Source organism: Stenella coeruleoalba, assembly GCF_951394435.1.
Source record: "Stenella coeruleoalba genome assembly, chromosome: X".
Lineage (NCBI taxonomy): Eukaryota > Metazoa > Chordata > Mammalia > Artiodactyla > Delphinidae > Stenella > Stenella coeruleoalba.
In genome coordinates this window covers 19,459,807-19,471,983 of record NC_137152.1, presented here as the reverse complement: position 1 = coordinate 19,471,983, position 12,177 = coordinate 19,459,807, and the positions used below count along the sequence as shown (strand labels likewise).

The 12,177-nt window shown below is 50.2% G+C and overlaps 1 protein-coding gene across 1 annotated transcript; it reads right to left on the bottom strand.

Annotated features, from left to right (window-relative positions):
- Window positions 1-3,662: 3,662 nt before the first annotated feature.
- On the bottom strand, window positions 3,663-5,365 carry LOC307179983 (melanoma-associated antigen B4-like). The gene has a single exon (XM_079909884.1). The coding sequence runs from the start codon at window positions 5,305-5,307 to the stop codon at window positions 4,240-4,242; it is 1,068 nt and encodes a 355-aa protein (XP_079766010.1). The 5' UTR covers window positions 5,308-5,365; the 3' UTR covers window positions 3,663-4,239.
- Window positions 5,366-12,177: the final 6,812 nt, after the last annotated feature.

The window sequence follows — 12,177 nt, the reverse complement described above, 5'->3', positions numbered from 1 at the left end:
GCACCCTCTTCAGATCCTGGGCATGAAACCCCTGCATCACGGGAGCTCGTGGCTGGGGCTCCCTGAGGCTCCTGGCGAGTGCCAGCAGCAGGGGAGCTCGGGGGAGTACCCCGAGAAACAGAAGCGGGGGAGGGGGGCGACTCTTCTATCTCTTCTGCTGCCGCCGCCGCCTCAGTGACCTGGGAACCCTTGAGACTCTGAGTCTGCCCCCGGGCCTGGTGGCGTTTCTCGCGGGCACGGCGCTTGCTCTTCCGGCCCCGAGGCATGATGACACAGGTCAGGGCCAGCAGGCGGGAGTGTGAGCAGGAAGGCAGGCAACGAGGGCACCTGGGGGAGGGACAAGGAGATGCTGTGAGCACCTTCAGTGGGGAGATTCCTCCCTGGCTTTAAACAAGGCCGCCTCTGCAGGGTTCTTGAGGGCACTGCCCGAGGACCCACAGGGCTCCTGTTCTCCTGCTCAGCCGTCCCCTGAGACCCCTGTGGAGGACGGTAGAGTGAGCCTTGGGCTACAGGCTGCCAGCCTACCTGAGTGTCACTGGGGTGACAGAAGGGGCTGCCAGTGGGACCTTCCGTGTCCTAGGGCGGGGAGTCTGCTCAGTTCATCTTCAGGATCTTTAGGTGGACGGCAGCCAGGGCCTGGGCTTCCTCCCCTCTTTTGCTCTGCAGTTGACACCTCAGTGGTCCCGGGGACCCATGAGGAGGAAGTGAGTGGTGGCCCAGCTCACCGGCCTGACGGGGAACACCGTGCTGACAGCTCTGTGGAGTCCTTTCTATCCTGGGATCACTGGGTCCTCAGTCCCTATTCAGTGCTCTCAGCTGGCTTCACGTAGGGCCTGGGACCCACCCTTCTGCCCTCTGATGGCTTTACCTTCAGGCTAAGGGTCTCACCTCCCTTAGACCTGATGTAAAGGAGCCTCGGCCCGACTGCCCTGTCCTGAGCCTTCAAGTGCTGAAAGCAGGGGCAAGGCTAGACTCTTTGTCGTCCCCACAGCTCAGCGGGTGGGGCATGTTCCCCTTAGTCGTCACTCAGGGTTCTCAGTTTGACTCCTGGGAAGGCCTGTGGCTCCTGTCTCTTTACCTGAGGACATGTGCTCATAGAAAGGCCCACTGCTCTCTGAGAGCCAACAGAAGAAAGTGAGGGTAGCCTGATGTCCCACGTCTACCTGTGGTCTCTGAAGGCAGGAAGCCGGGGCCGGCAGATCCAGGCCTTATTATGCTTGGCCGCGCCGGTCCTCACTCAGGCTCTTCCTCAGTTTGACTCCTGGGAAGACCTATATTTCTCCCTCTCTTCACCTATTACTGTCCCCACTTCTCTGTCACCCTGGGAGGAGTTAAGGGTTGCCTCTGCTCGGCCTGATATCTCTCCAGGCGTCTCCCAGGACTGACAGCAGGGGAGAGATGATGTGCTGCCCCCATTGTTATGGTTTTCATGCTCCACTCCAGCCTTAGGTCCTCACCCCAACTCCTAGCACAACCTGGAAATTTCCCCTGTGCTGAGTCACCAGCCTCGGAGCAAAGTCCTCACCACCCTGAGTCCCCAGAAGCAGAAGTCAGAGTAGGCCACGTGCAGCCACAGCTATTTCTGAGGGGCTTCTGAGGACTAACACAGAGGGCAAGATTCCCCGGGCTCCGCTCTTCTGGGGTTTGTGACCTCAATAGTCCTCACTCTGTCAGGATCTGGGACTCTCCCCTCTACCGACCTGAGTCCTCCAGAGCCGGAGGCAAGTGGGTGACACATGGAACTACCCCTGCCTGGGGCTTCCCCGGGCCGAAAGGGTGGTGGGGCTATGCGTTTGTTCCTGTCTCTTTTCGGTTGTGCGTTCCCCTTGGTCCTCACTCGGAGTCCTTACGCTGGCTCTTCCCGTGACCTAGAGAGGCCTGTGCTCTCATACTACAGCCTTTACTTCCCTGAGACCACCTAGGAGGATGTGAGGGTTGCCTCACGTGGGCATGACTGCCTGTGGTCACTCCTGGCCGACAGTAAGGGAGGGATTCTGTGGCGTCCCCGCTTTTATGATTTGGGTGGTTCCCTCAGTCCTCATGGTCCTCTGCTCGACTCTTGGCATGACCTGGAATTCCTCCCTGTGCTCCCCTGAGGCTGGCCCCTGGGACCAAGTGCCTCATCTACCTGAGACGCTCTAAAAGGAAAGGCGTGGGGCGCATCATGCCAACATTCCTGGATTTGCCGAGGGGAGGTATCCAGTGGCAGGGCTCTGCTCTAGGTGGAGTCCCTTTATCCTCATTTAGAGTCACTAGATTTCCAGTCTCTACTGAGTGAGGCTGTTCCCCATAGACCAAGGCCCTCGCCTCCCCGAGACCACCCCCAGTGGAAAGAGGGGGCAGGTCAGCCAGAAAGCTTTGTCCTGGGCCTCCTGGGGCTGACCTCAGGGGCGGGACTCTGCATTCTCCTCTGTTCTGGAGTGAGTGGTCCTCTTGCTCCTCATTCAGGGTCCTCATCGTGATGCCTGACCAGACCCAGGACTCCACCCTCCACTCCCCTGAAGCTGTGCTCCTCAGCACAAAGGCATTACCTTCTTGGGAATTCTGAATTGGAAGTCAGGATGAACCAGATCTGTCCAAAGCTGTTGGGGTCTTCTGAGGAGCAGGACTTTACAAGGCCCCACTCTTCTGGAGTCAGTGGCCCCTCATTCCTAACTCAGGTTTCTTACCTTGACTTCAGGTAGCATATGGGACTCCACCCTCCCTACTGTCTGTCTGCCAGCCTCAGGCCAAGGCTTTCACCTTCCTGAGACACCAGAAGGGGAGCTAAGAGACGTATTCCCTGGCTACCCCTCCCAGGGGCCTCTGTGTGGTCCCCTTTGTTATGGGGAGTCCACTCATCGGCACCCAGTGTCCTCACCCTGAAGCAAATTAAGGCCTGTTAGGATCTCCTACTTGGGCAGAATTGGAGATGCTGCCACAAGACCAAGGAACTCACCTCCCTGAGAACCTCTCCACCCTTGCCCCGGAGGAAAAGAAGGGGTACCTTCAGACAGGCAGCTCTGCGCATGGCCACACAAGGGAGAAAGCAGGGTAGACTTTGTGGGGCCCCCTTCTGTTCTAAGGTCCTCACCTTGAGTAACTATCAGAGGCTGGGACTCCTCCCTCCCCTGACCTGAGGACACAGCTCTTAAACCAAGACTTTTATGTCCCTGAGAAACTTGAAGAGTGAATGAGGAGATGCTGATCTTTTCAGGGTATCTGACATTGCATATGTAGAAGACCCCATTGTCACCGAAAAAATTTTTTTTTTATTCATACCATTCACTTATTCAGCGTTACTGTTACTGTATTCCAAAACAGTGCTTTGGGAACAGGGCCCCTTTTATCCCATGAGATACATTTTGGAGTGGTGAGAAGAAAAATGAATTAAAAGACGTAAGGTCTGGCTTAGGCTGGGAGGAGTGGAAGAGTGTAGGCTCTAGACTATTCCAGACCAGGGGACTAGACCCAGCAAGGTCACTTAATCAGTCTTGTGAACTTGAGACATCTGCAAGTTATTCACCTGTAAAGGGAGTCTGCTAAATCCTATCCTGCGTGAATGTTGGAATGTTATGTACTACATGTAAAGCAGTGGCATACTCATTAAGCAATATTGGGTTTTTGATGAATGGCAGTTATGATATGATTATTATGAACCCCGAAGTGCCACCCTCCCATCAGAGTTTATTTTTAATCCAGTAGGTAGCAGAGAATATGCAGTGCACTAGGGCAAAAGAAACAAATACTCACAAATGAGGTAAATCAAAGTATCTTTTATTTCTACCAAAAGAAAGTTTAAACGAAGTAAGGCAAACCATGAGTTAAATGGCTTTTACTCTCTGTTTTCTCCATTTTTTGTTTCTAAATATTTTCTGTGGTCGCCTTTCACATTTCCATGAAAATCTCTATTGCAGTGCCATGTTTTCTACTTCTGGATCATACAGAAAATATAGATGGTTCGTTTTTCTGTTACATATACCAAAACTGTAACTTTAGAACTCTTTAAACAGCAATAAATATGCAAGCAATGTCATTCACGAATTCATATTCTTAAGAAAACACACTATCTATTACAAGAAAAAAATTTTGAAAAAACCTAAATCAATCAATCAATAATATATAGAAGTTACTAGTTTAAAACAGGAAGATAAATAAGATCTATACTTTGTTCCCTCCATCCCTACTACTCTGCACTATTTAGGAGCCTGACTGCTTTCTTCCAAAACAAAGTGAACTAACTGCCCGCGGCCTCCCTCGCTACATGTGGGAGGAGCTGCGATCCTTGGCCTTGGAAGGGGCTCTGCCCTCAGCAACAGCTGCAGCCCTGGCCGCGGCTCTCACTCTTGCTCTCTCTTCCGCATCTTTCAGAGCCTCCTCATAGAGATCTGGTAAGGCACTGGGGACGGTACCGATGATCTTGGCCAAAATCTCCAGCACTTTCATCTTGCTGGTTTCAGCGTGGGCTCTCGGGCCCCACAGGAACTCATAGCGTGGAGGATGGCTGTTGGGCACCTGGCGGTATGTCAGGTACTTTTGCTGCACGAAATCTTTGCTGATGAGCCTCCCGGGATCCCCGAAGATCAAGTGCCTCCTCCCAGCATACAAACCCAACGCATTGAGGAATTTCCAGAGCTCCTCTTCGGTGGCACAGTTGCCCTTCATGAAGATCGCGCCCAGGACAGTCATCAGGAGGCCGGACGTGGGCATCTTGAACTCATCACTCGGACTTGCGTCGCTGGGGAGGACCATCTTCCTGATGAGGGTGTAGGAGTGACTGCTGGGGTCGACTTCCTTCAGCTCGAGGCCAAAGACAGCCTCCATGATATTAGAGGCTCTGCTGAGGATCTGAGGGAAGCGCTTCTTGTACTTCTTGTTGAGAGTCTTCAGCAGTGCTGCCTGCGGTATGGGCTCCTTCGTTATGTACTTCTCCAGCAGGATCTCCACGAACATTGTGGACTTCCTTCTCAGAGGATCTCTGCAACTGCTGCGAACGGAAGGTGCTGCCTGGGAGGTACCTGCACTTTTCTCATCTTGGCTCTGGGCACCCTCTTCAGATCCTGGGCATGAAACCCCTTCATCACGAGAGGTAGTGGTTGGGGCTCCCTGAGGCTCCTGGTGAGTGTCAGCAGCAGGGGAGCTCGGGGAAGTATCCCGAGAAACAGAAGCGGGGGAAGACGGCGACTCTTGTATCTCTTCTGCCGCCGCCGCCGCCGCCGCCGCCGCCGCCGCCTCAGTGGCCTGGGCACCCTTGAGACTCTGAGTCTCCCCCCGGGCCTGGTGGCGTTCCTTGCGGCCATGGCGCTTGTTCCTCCGGCGCCGAGGCATGATGACACAGGTCAGGGCCAGCAGGCGGGAGTGTGCGCAGGAAGGCAGGCAACGAGGGCACCTGGGGGAGGGACAAGGAGATGCTGTGAGCACCTTCAGCGGGGAGATGCCTCCCTGGCTTTAACCAAGGCCGCCTCTGCAGGGTTCTTGAGGGCACTGCTCGAGGACCCACAGGGCTCCTGTTCTCCTGCTCAGCCTGTCCCCTGAGACCCCTGTGGAGGACGGTAGAGTGAGCCTTGGGCCACAGCCAGCCAGCCTTGCCTGGGCGGTACGGGGGGTGACAGTGGGGGCTGGCAGGGGAGGTAGGTCCCCACGGTTCCCATTCAGAGTCAGGATGACAGTTGTTGCCAAGACCCCCACCCCCACCCCCTCCCCTCTGCTGCTCTGAAGTTCACACCACCATCTTCCACGACACCCAGGAGGAGGAAAGGAGGGAGCGTTCAGCCCACCACCGAAGGGTCCTGGGACCCTCCCTTCTGCTGCCTGGTGGCTGCCCCTTCAGAACAAAGCTCTAACCTCCCTCGGACCTGGCAGAGGAAATTACGGGCGGTCTCAGCCTGAACCTGGCAGAGGAAAGTACGGGCAGTCTCAGCCTGACAGTCCTTTCTTGGGAGTCTAAGGGTTGACAGGAGGGGACGGGCCACAATCTCTCTTGTCCCTTCTCTTCGGGGTGGGTGACTCCCTCAGTCCTCAGTCGGGGTCCTCCCTGGACGGCCGGTGCAGCCTGGAGCTCCTCTCTTGCCCCGAGGGCCATCTGCTCGCACCAGTGCCGGCACCTCCTTGCGTCCCATTCGGAGGCGGTGAGGGTGACCACGCGGCCGCACGTGGCAGAGTTTTACCAGGCCTGCAGCGTGCGGCAGACAGGGCGAGGCCCTGTGGCTGGCGGCCCCACTGGCCCTCACTCAAGGGCTTGGGCTGACTCTTGGGAGTGCTTAGGGACGCGCCTTCTGCTGGCCTGCACCTCCCCTCTCAGACAGCAGCCCTCCCTCCTCCGTGTGTGGCCAGAAGGAAGCGGCTGACAACAGGGGAGGGGTTCTGAAGTGCCCTTGCGACGGGGAGGACGGTCCTCGCCCTGACTCCTCCCGTGCCCTGGAAATCCTCCCTCTGCTGACCTGCGGCCAGCCCCTCAGGACAAGGCCCCCTCCTCCCTGGGCCTCTCGCGTCTGTCCGTCCGTCCGCGTTCGCACTGAGGGAGCCCCTCAGTCTGTAGACCTGCACGGAGGCTCCCAGGCCGACGTCAGGGGCGGGGTCCGCGTGGCCGCCATTCTGGGGTGTGGAGCCCTGCGGTCCCCACGAGGGTCCCGTCCTTCACGCCACAGGGCCTGGGGCGCTCCCTGTACTGAGCTGAGCCAGGGTCCACCAGCCTCAGAGCGAGGCCTTCCTTGCCCGAGACCCCGCTGGGGAAGCGGATGGACTTTGGGCCTAACAGCCAGGCCCGAGCCTCTGGGGCCGAGAGCAGGGGCGGGGTGGGCGGGGCCTGTGTGGCCGCCTCTTTTTGGAGGGAATGCGGATTGGGGGTGTCGGGGGCGTGTCCCTGCACTTCTAACTGGGGTCACCTCACACCTTGACACCTGACGAGACCTGGCACTCCTCCCGCGGCTTACTCTCGCTGGTCGGCAGATCTCAAAAATGGCGCGTCCTCACAGCGCGGTTAGGAGGACGTCACATCCGGTCATGCGCATCTGGGGTCCAGGAGGCCAGCAGGGGCGGGGCGGGGCCGGGGCAGGGCGGGACAGGGTGGGACGGAGGTGGGGGGGGTGTTTCTGGGGGAGCTTCCCGCAGGCCTGGCACGAGGGCCTTTCATTGACTCTTGGCGGGTCCTGGGACATTTCCCTCTGCTGAGCTGAGTCAGCAGGCGTCACAGCTTGGCTCTCATTTCTGTCGGCGCCTCCAGCCGGAAGTATCTGGGGCCTTGAGCCTCACAGCCATGCCTGGGTCCCCCGAGACTGACAGTGAGGGCTCTTTGGGGCCCCCTCTTCTGTGGTGGATGCTGCTCTCAATCCTCTCTCAGTGTCTTCTCTTGACTCCCTGTAGGTGCTGGGCTACCTCCCGTCTGCTGACCTGAGGCCAAGGCCTCACATCAAAGACATCAGCTCCCTGAGACTGCTGGTGTGAAGTGCAGGCACATCTCATCTGGACTCTTCTGCCTGGAGCCTCCCAGAGATGGCTGCTGCAGGTAAGATGAGCTGAGGGGAAAGGAGGCGAGAGTCTCCTCTGTGGTTTGGAGCCCGTCAGGTCTCACTCAAGGTCCTCACATTGACTGCTGGCGGGGCCTGCGATTCCTTCCTTCTCTGGTATGAATCCATCCCTGTCCCCAGCCATGCCCCGCAGAATCCCAGAGGAGTTAGTGAAGGGGCGCCTTAGCCTGACAGTTCCCACTGTGGTCTCTCTTTGTTGACAGCAGGGGCATTGCCCAAAAGTTCAGAAATGAATTTCTGTCCTTTTGTACAACTACTGTGTTACTTGCTTTTCTCTTTTAGTCCGTGTGCGATGGTCTATTAAGATGATCACTTAAAAAGGCCAATTGTCATGCACTAAGAAAGTTTCAGATGGTTATTTCACAGCCTGTGGACCATACTGCCACATCCAGCCCAATCTTTGGTGTCCCATGCTCCTGGCATGTGGGCTCTGAAATGCTGCCTCAGATTCCTTCAGTGAAGCAGTAGAGATTCATGGTCCCAGAGCACAGTGGAAGAATCAAGGGCTCAACGTTATAGGCTTTTCTCTAATCAATCCTGTCATCTGCCTCTCTTGCAGGCTATAGACCTGCCTCGAATTCAGGGCATCCCCCTTCCTGCCCACACTCAGGTTCTAGTTCATGGAGACTTATTGTCCCTCAGGGATTATTTAGTTTTTTAAAATTTTCTTGTTAATGTTTTTTCTTTATTCCTTCTCTAATTTTTCCGTGGTTGATTTTGGGTTCAGGAAACAGTAGCCCATGTTTGATTGTCATCAGCTGCTATGGATAAGGTACTAAATCTGTAAATAAATGAAGGAAAATTGATACTGTTACAATGTCTGTGCCTGATGAATACACATAACATACTATTCTGGTTGAGACTTCTTTTTCCTAAGTCAATCAGGAAATTCTTATTGTTGCCTCCATGTAGATTATATACATATTTGTATGGTTTCTTTCTAGGTATGTTTTTATATTGTTGCTTTTGTCTATGGTGTATTTTCTTTTTTTTGATTTTTTTTTAACATCTTTATTGGAGTATAATTGCTTTACAATGGTGTGTTAGTTTCTGCTTTATAACAAAGTGAATCAGTTATACATATACATATATCCCCATATCTCTTCCCTCTTGCATCTCCCTCCCTCCCACCCTCCCTATCCCACCACTCTAGGTGGTCACAAAGCACCGAGCTGATCTCCCTGTGCTATGCGGCTGCTTCCCACTAGCTATCTGTTTTACGTTTGGTAGTGTATATATGTCCATGCCACTCTCTCACTTTGTCCCAGCTTACCCTTGCCCCTCCCCATATCCTCATGTCCATTCTCTAGTAGGTCTGCATTTTTATTCCCATGTTGCCCCTAGGTTCTTCATGACCATTTATTATTTTTTTTAGATTCCATCTATATGTGTTAGCATACGGTATTTGTTTTTCTCTTTCTGACTTACTTCACTCTGTATGACAGTCTCTAGGTCCATCCACCTCGCTACAAATACCTCAGTTTCGTTTCTTTTTATTGATGAGTAATATTCCATTGTATATATGTGCCACATCCTCTTTATCCATTCATCTGTTGATGGGCACTTAGGTTGCTTCCATGTCCTGGCTATTGTAAATAGAGCTTCAATGAACATTTTGATACATGCCTCTTCTTGAATTATGGTTTTCTCAGGGTATTTGCCCAGTAGTGGGATTGCTGGGTCATATGGTAGTTCTATTTGTAGTTTTTTAAGGAACCTCCATACTGTTCTCCATAGTGACTATATCAATCTACATTCCCACCAACAGTGCAAGAGGGTTCCCTTTTCTCCACACCCTCTCCAGCATTTACTGTTTGTAGATTATTTGATGATGGCCATTCTGACCAGTGTGAGATGACATCTCATTGTAGTTTTGATTTGCATTTCTCTAATGATTAATGATGTTGAGCATTCTTTCAAGTGTCTGTTGGCAATCTGTATGTCTTCTTTGGAGAAATGTCTATTTAGGTCTTCTGCCCATGTTTGGATTGGGTTGTTTATCTTTTTCATATTGAGCTGCATGAGTTGCTTGTATGTTTTGGACATTAATCCTTTGTCAGTTGCTTCATTTGCAAATATTTTCTCTCATTCTGAGGGTAGTCTTTTCGTCTTACTTATGGTTTCCTTTGCTATGCAAAAGCTTTTAAGTTTCAATGGGTCCCATTTGTTTATTTTTGTTTTTATTTCCATTTCTCTAGGAGGTGGGTGAAAAAGGATCTTGCTTTCATTTATGTCACAGAGTGTTCTGCCTATGTTTTCCTCTAAAAGGTTGATGGTGTCTGGCCTTACGTTTAGGTCTTCAATCCATTTTGAGTTTATTTTTGTGTGTGGTGTTAGGGAGTGTTCTGATTTCATTCTTTTACATGTAGCTGTCCAGTTTTCCCAGCACTACTTATTGAAGAGGCTGTCTTTTCTCCACTGTATATTCTTGCCTCCTTTATCAAAGATAAGGTGACCGTATGTGCGTGGGTTTATCTCTGGACTTTCTATCCTGTTTCATTGATCTATATTTGTGTTTCTCTGCCAGTACCATACTGTCTTGATCACTGTAGCTTTGTTGTATAGTGCAAAGTCAGGGAGCCTGATTCTTCCAGCTCCGTTTTTCTTTCTCAAGATTGCTTTGGCTATTCGGTGTCTTTTGTGTTTCCATACAAATTGTAAAATTTTTTGTTCTAGTTCTGTGAAAAATGCCAGTGGTAGTTTGATAGGGATTGCATTGAATCTGTAGATTGCTTTGGGTAGTAGAGTGATTTTCACAATGTTGGTTCTTCCGATTGAAGAACATGGTATATCTCTCCATCTACTTGTATCATCTTTAATTTCTTTCATCAGTGTCTTATAATTTTCTGCATACAGGTCTTTTGTCTCCTTAGGTACGTTTATTCTTAGATATTTTATTCTTTTTGTTGCAATGGTGAATGGGGGTGTTTTCTTAACTTCACTTTCAGATTTTTCATCATTAGTGTATAGGAATGCAAGAGATTTCTGTGCATTAATTTTGTATCCTGCTACTTTACCAAATTCATTGATTAGCTCTAGTAGTTTTCTGGTAGCATCTGTAAGATTCTCTATGTAGAGTATCATGTCATCTGCAAACAGTGACAGCTTTACTTCTTCTTTTCCAATTTGGATTGCTTTTATTTCTTTTTCTCCTCTGAATGCTGCTGTGGTTAAAACTTCCAATACTGTGTTGAATAATAGTGGTGCGAGTGGACAACCTTGTCTTGTTCCTGATCTTAGTGGAAATGATTTCAGTTTTTTACCATTGAGGATGATGTTGGCTGTGGGTATGTCATATATGGCCTATATTATGTTGAGGAAATTTCCATCTATGTCTACTTTCTGGAGGGTTTTTATCATAAATGGGTGTTGAATTTTGTCGAAAGCTTTCTCTGCATCTATTGAGATGATCATCTGGTTTTTCTCCTTCCATTTGTTAATATGGTGTATCATGTTGATCGATTTCCATCTGTTGAAGAATCCTTGCATTCCTGGGATAAACCCCACTGGACCATGGTGTATGATCCTTGTAATGTGCTGCTGGACTCTGTTTGCTAGTATTTTGTTGAGGAGATTTGCATCTATGTGCATCAGTGGTATTGGGCTGCAGTTTTCTTTCTTTGTGACATCTTTGTCTGGTTTTGGTATCAGAGTGATGGTGGCCTCGTAGAATGAGTTTGAGAGTGTTCCTCCCTCTGCTATATTTTGGAAGAGTTTGAGAAGGATAGGTGTTAGCGCTTCTCTAAATGTTTGATAGAATTCGCCTGTGAAGCCATCTGGTCCTGGGCTTTTGTTTGTTGGAAGATTTTTAATCACAGTTTCAATTTTAGTGCTTGTGATTGGTCTGTTCATATTTTGTATTTCTTCCTGGTTCTGTCTCGCAAGGTTGTGCATTTCTAAGAATTTGTCCATTTCTTCCAGTTTGTCCATTTTATTGGCATAGAGTTCCTTGTAGTAATCTCTCATGATCCTTGGTATTTCTGCAGTGTCAGTTGTTACTTCCCCTTTTTCATTTCTAATTCTATTGATTTGAGTTTTCTCGCTTTTTTTCTTGATAAGTCTGGCTAATGGTTTATCAATTTTGTTTATCGATAGACCTAGAGTCTGTCATACACAGTGAAGTAAGTCAGAAAGAAAAAGACAAATACCGTATGCTAACACATATATATGGAATTTAAGAAAAAAAAAATGTCATGAAGAACCTAGGGGTAAGGCAGGAATAAAGACGCAGACCTCCTAGAGAACGGACTTGAGGTTAGGGGGAGGGGGAGGGGTGAGCTGTGACGGGGCGAGAGAGAGTCATGGACATATACACACTAACAAATGTAGTAAGGTAGATAGCTAGTGGGAAGCAGCTGCATGGCACAGGGATATTGGCTCGGTGCTTTGTGACAGCCTGGAGGGGTGGGATAGGGAGGGTGGGAGGGAGGGAGACGCAAGAGGGAAGAGATATGGGGACATATGTATATGTATAACTGATTCACTTTGTTATAAAGCAGAAACTAACACACCATTGTAAAGCAATTATACCGCAATAAAAATGTTAAAAAATAAAATAAAATAAAAAAGAATTAGTTAAATAATTAAAAAAAAATTTTGTTTATCTTTTCGAAGAACCAGCTTTTAATTTTATTGATGTCTGCTATCATTTCTTTCATTTCTTTTTCATTTA

Bases quoted from the DNA above. Each gene is read 5' to 3' on its own strand.
- LOC307179983 (XM_079909884.1), bottom strand. From the start codon at position 5,307: ATGCCTCGGCGCCGGAGGAACAAGCGCCATGGCCGCAAGGAACGCCAC.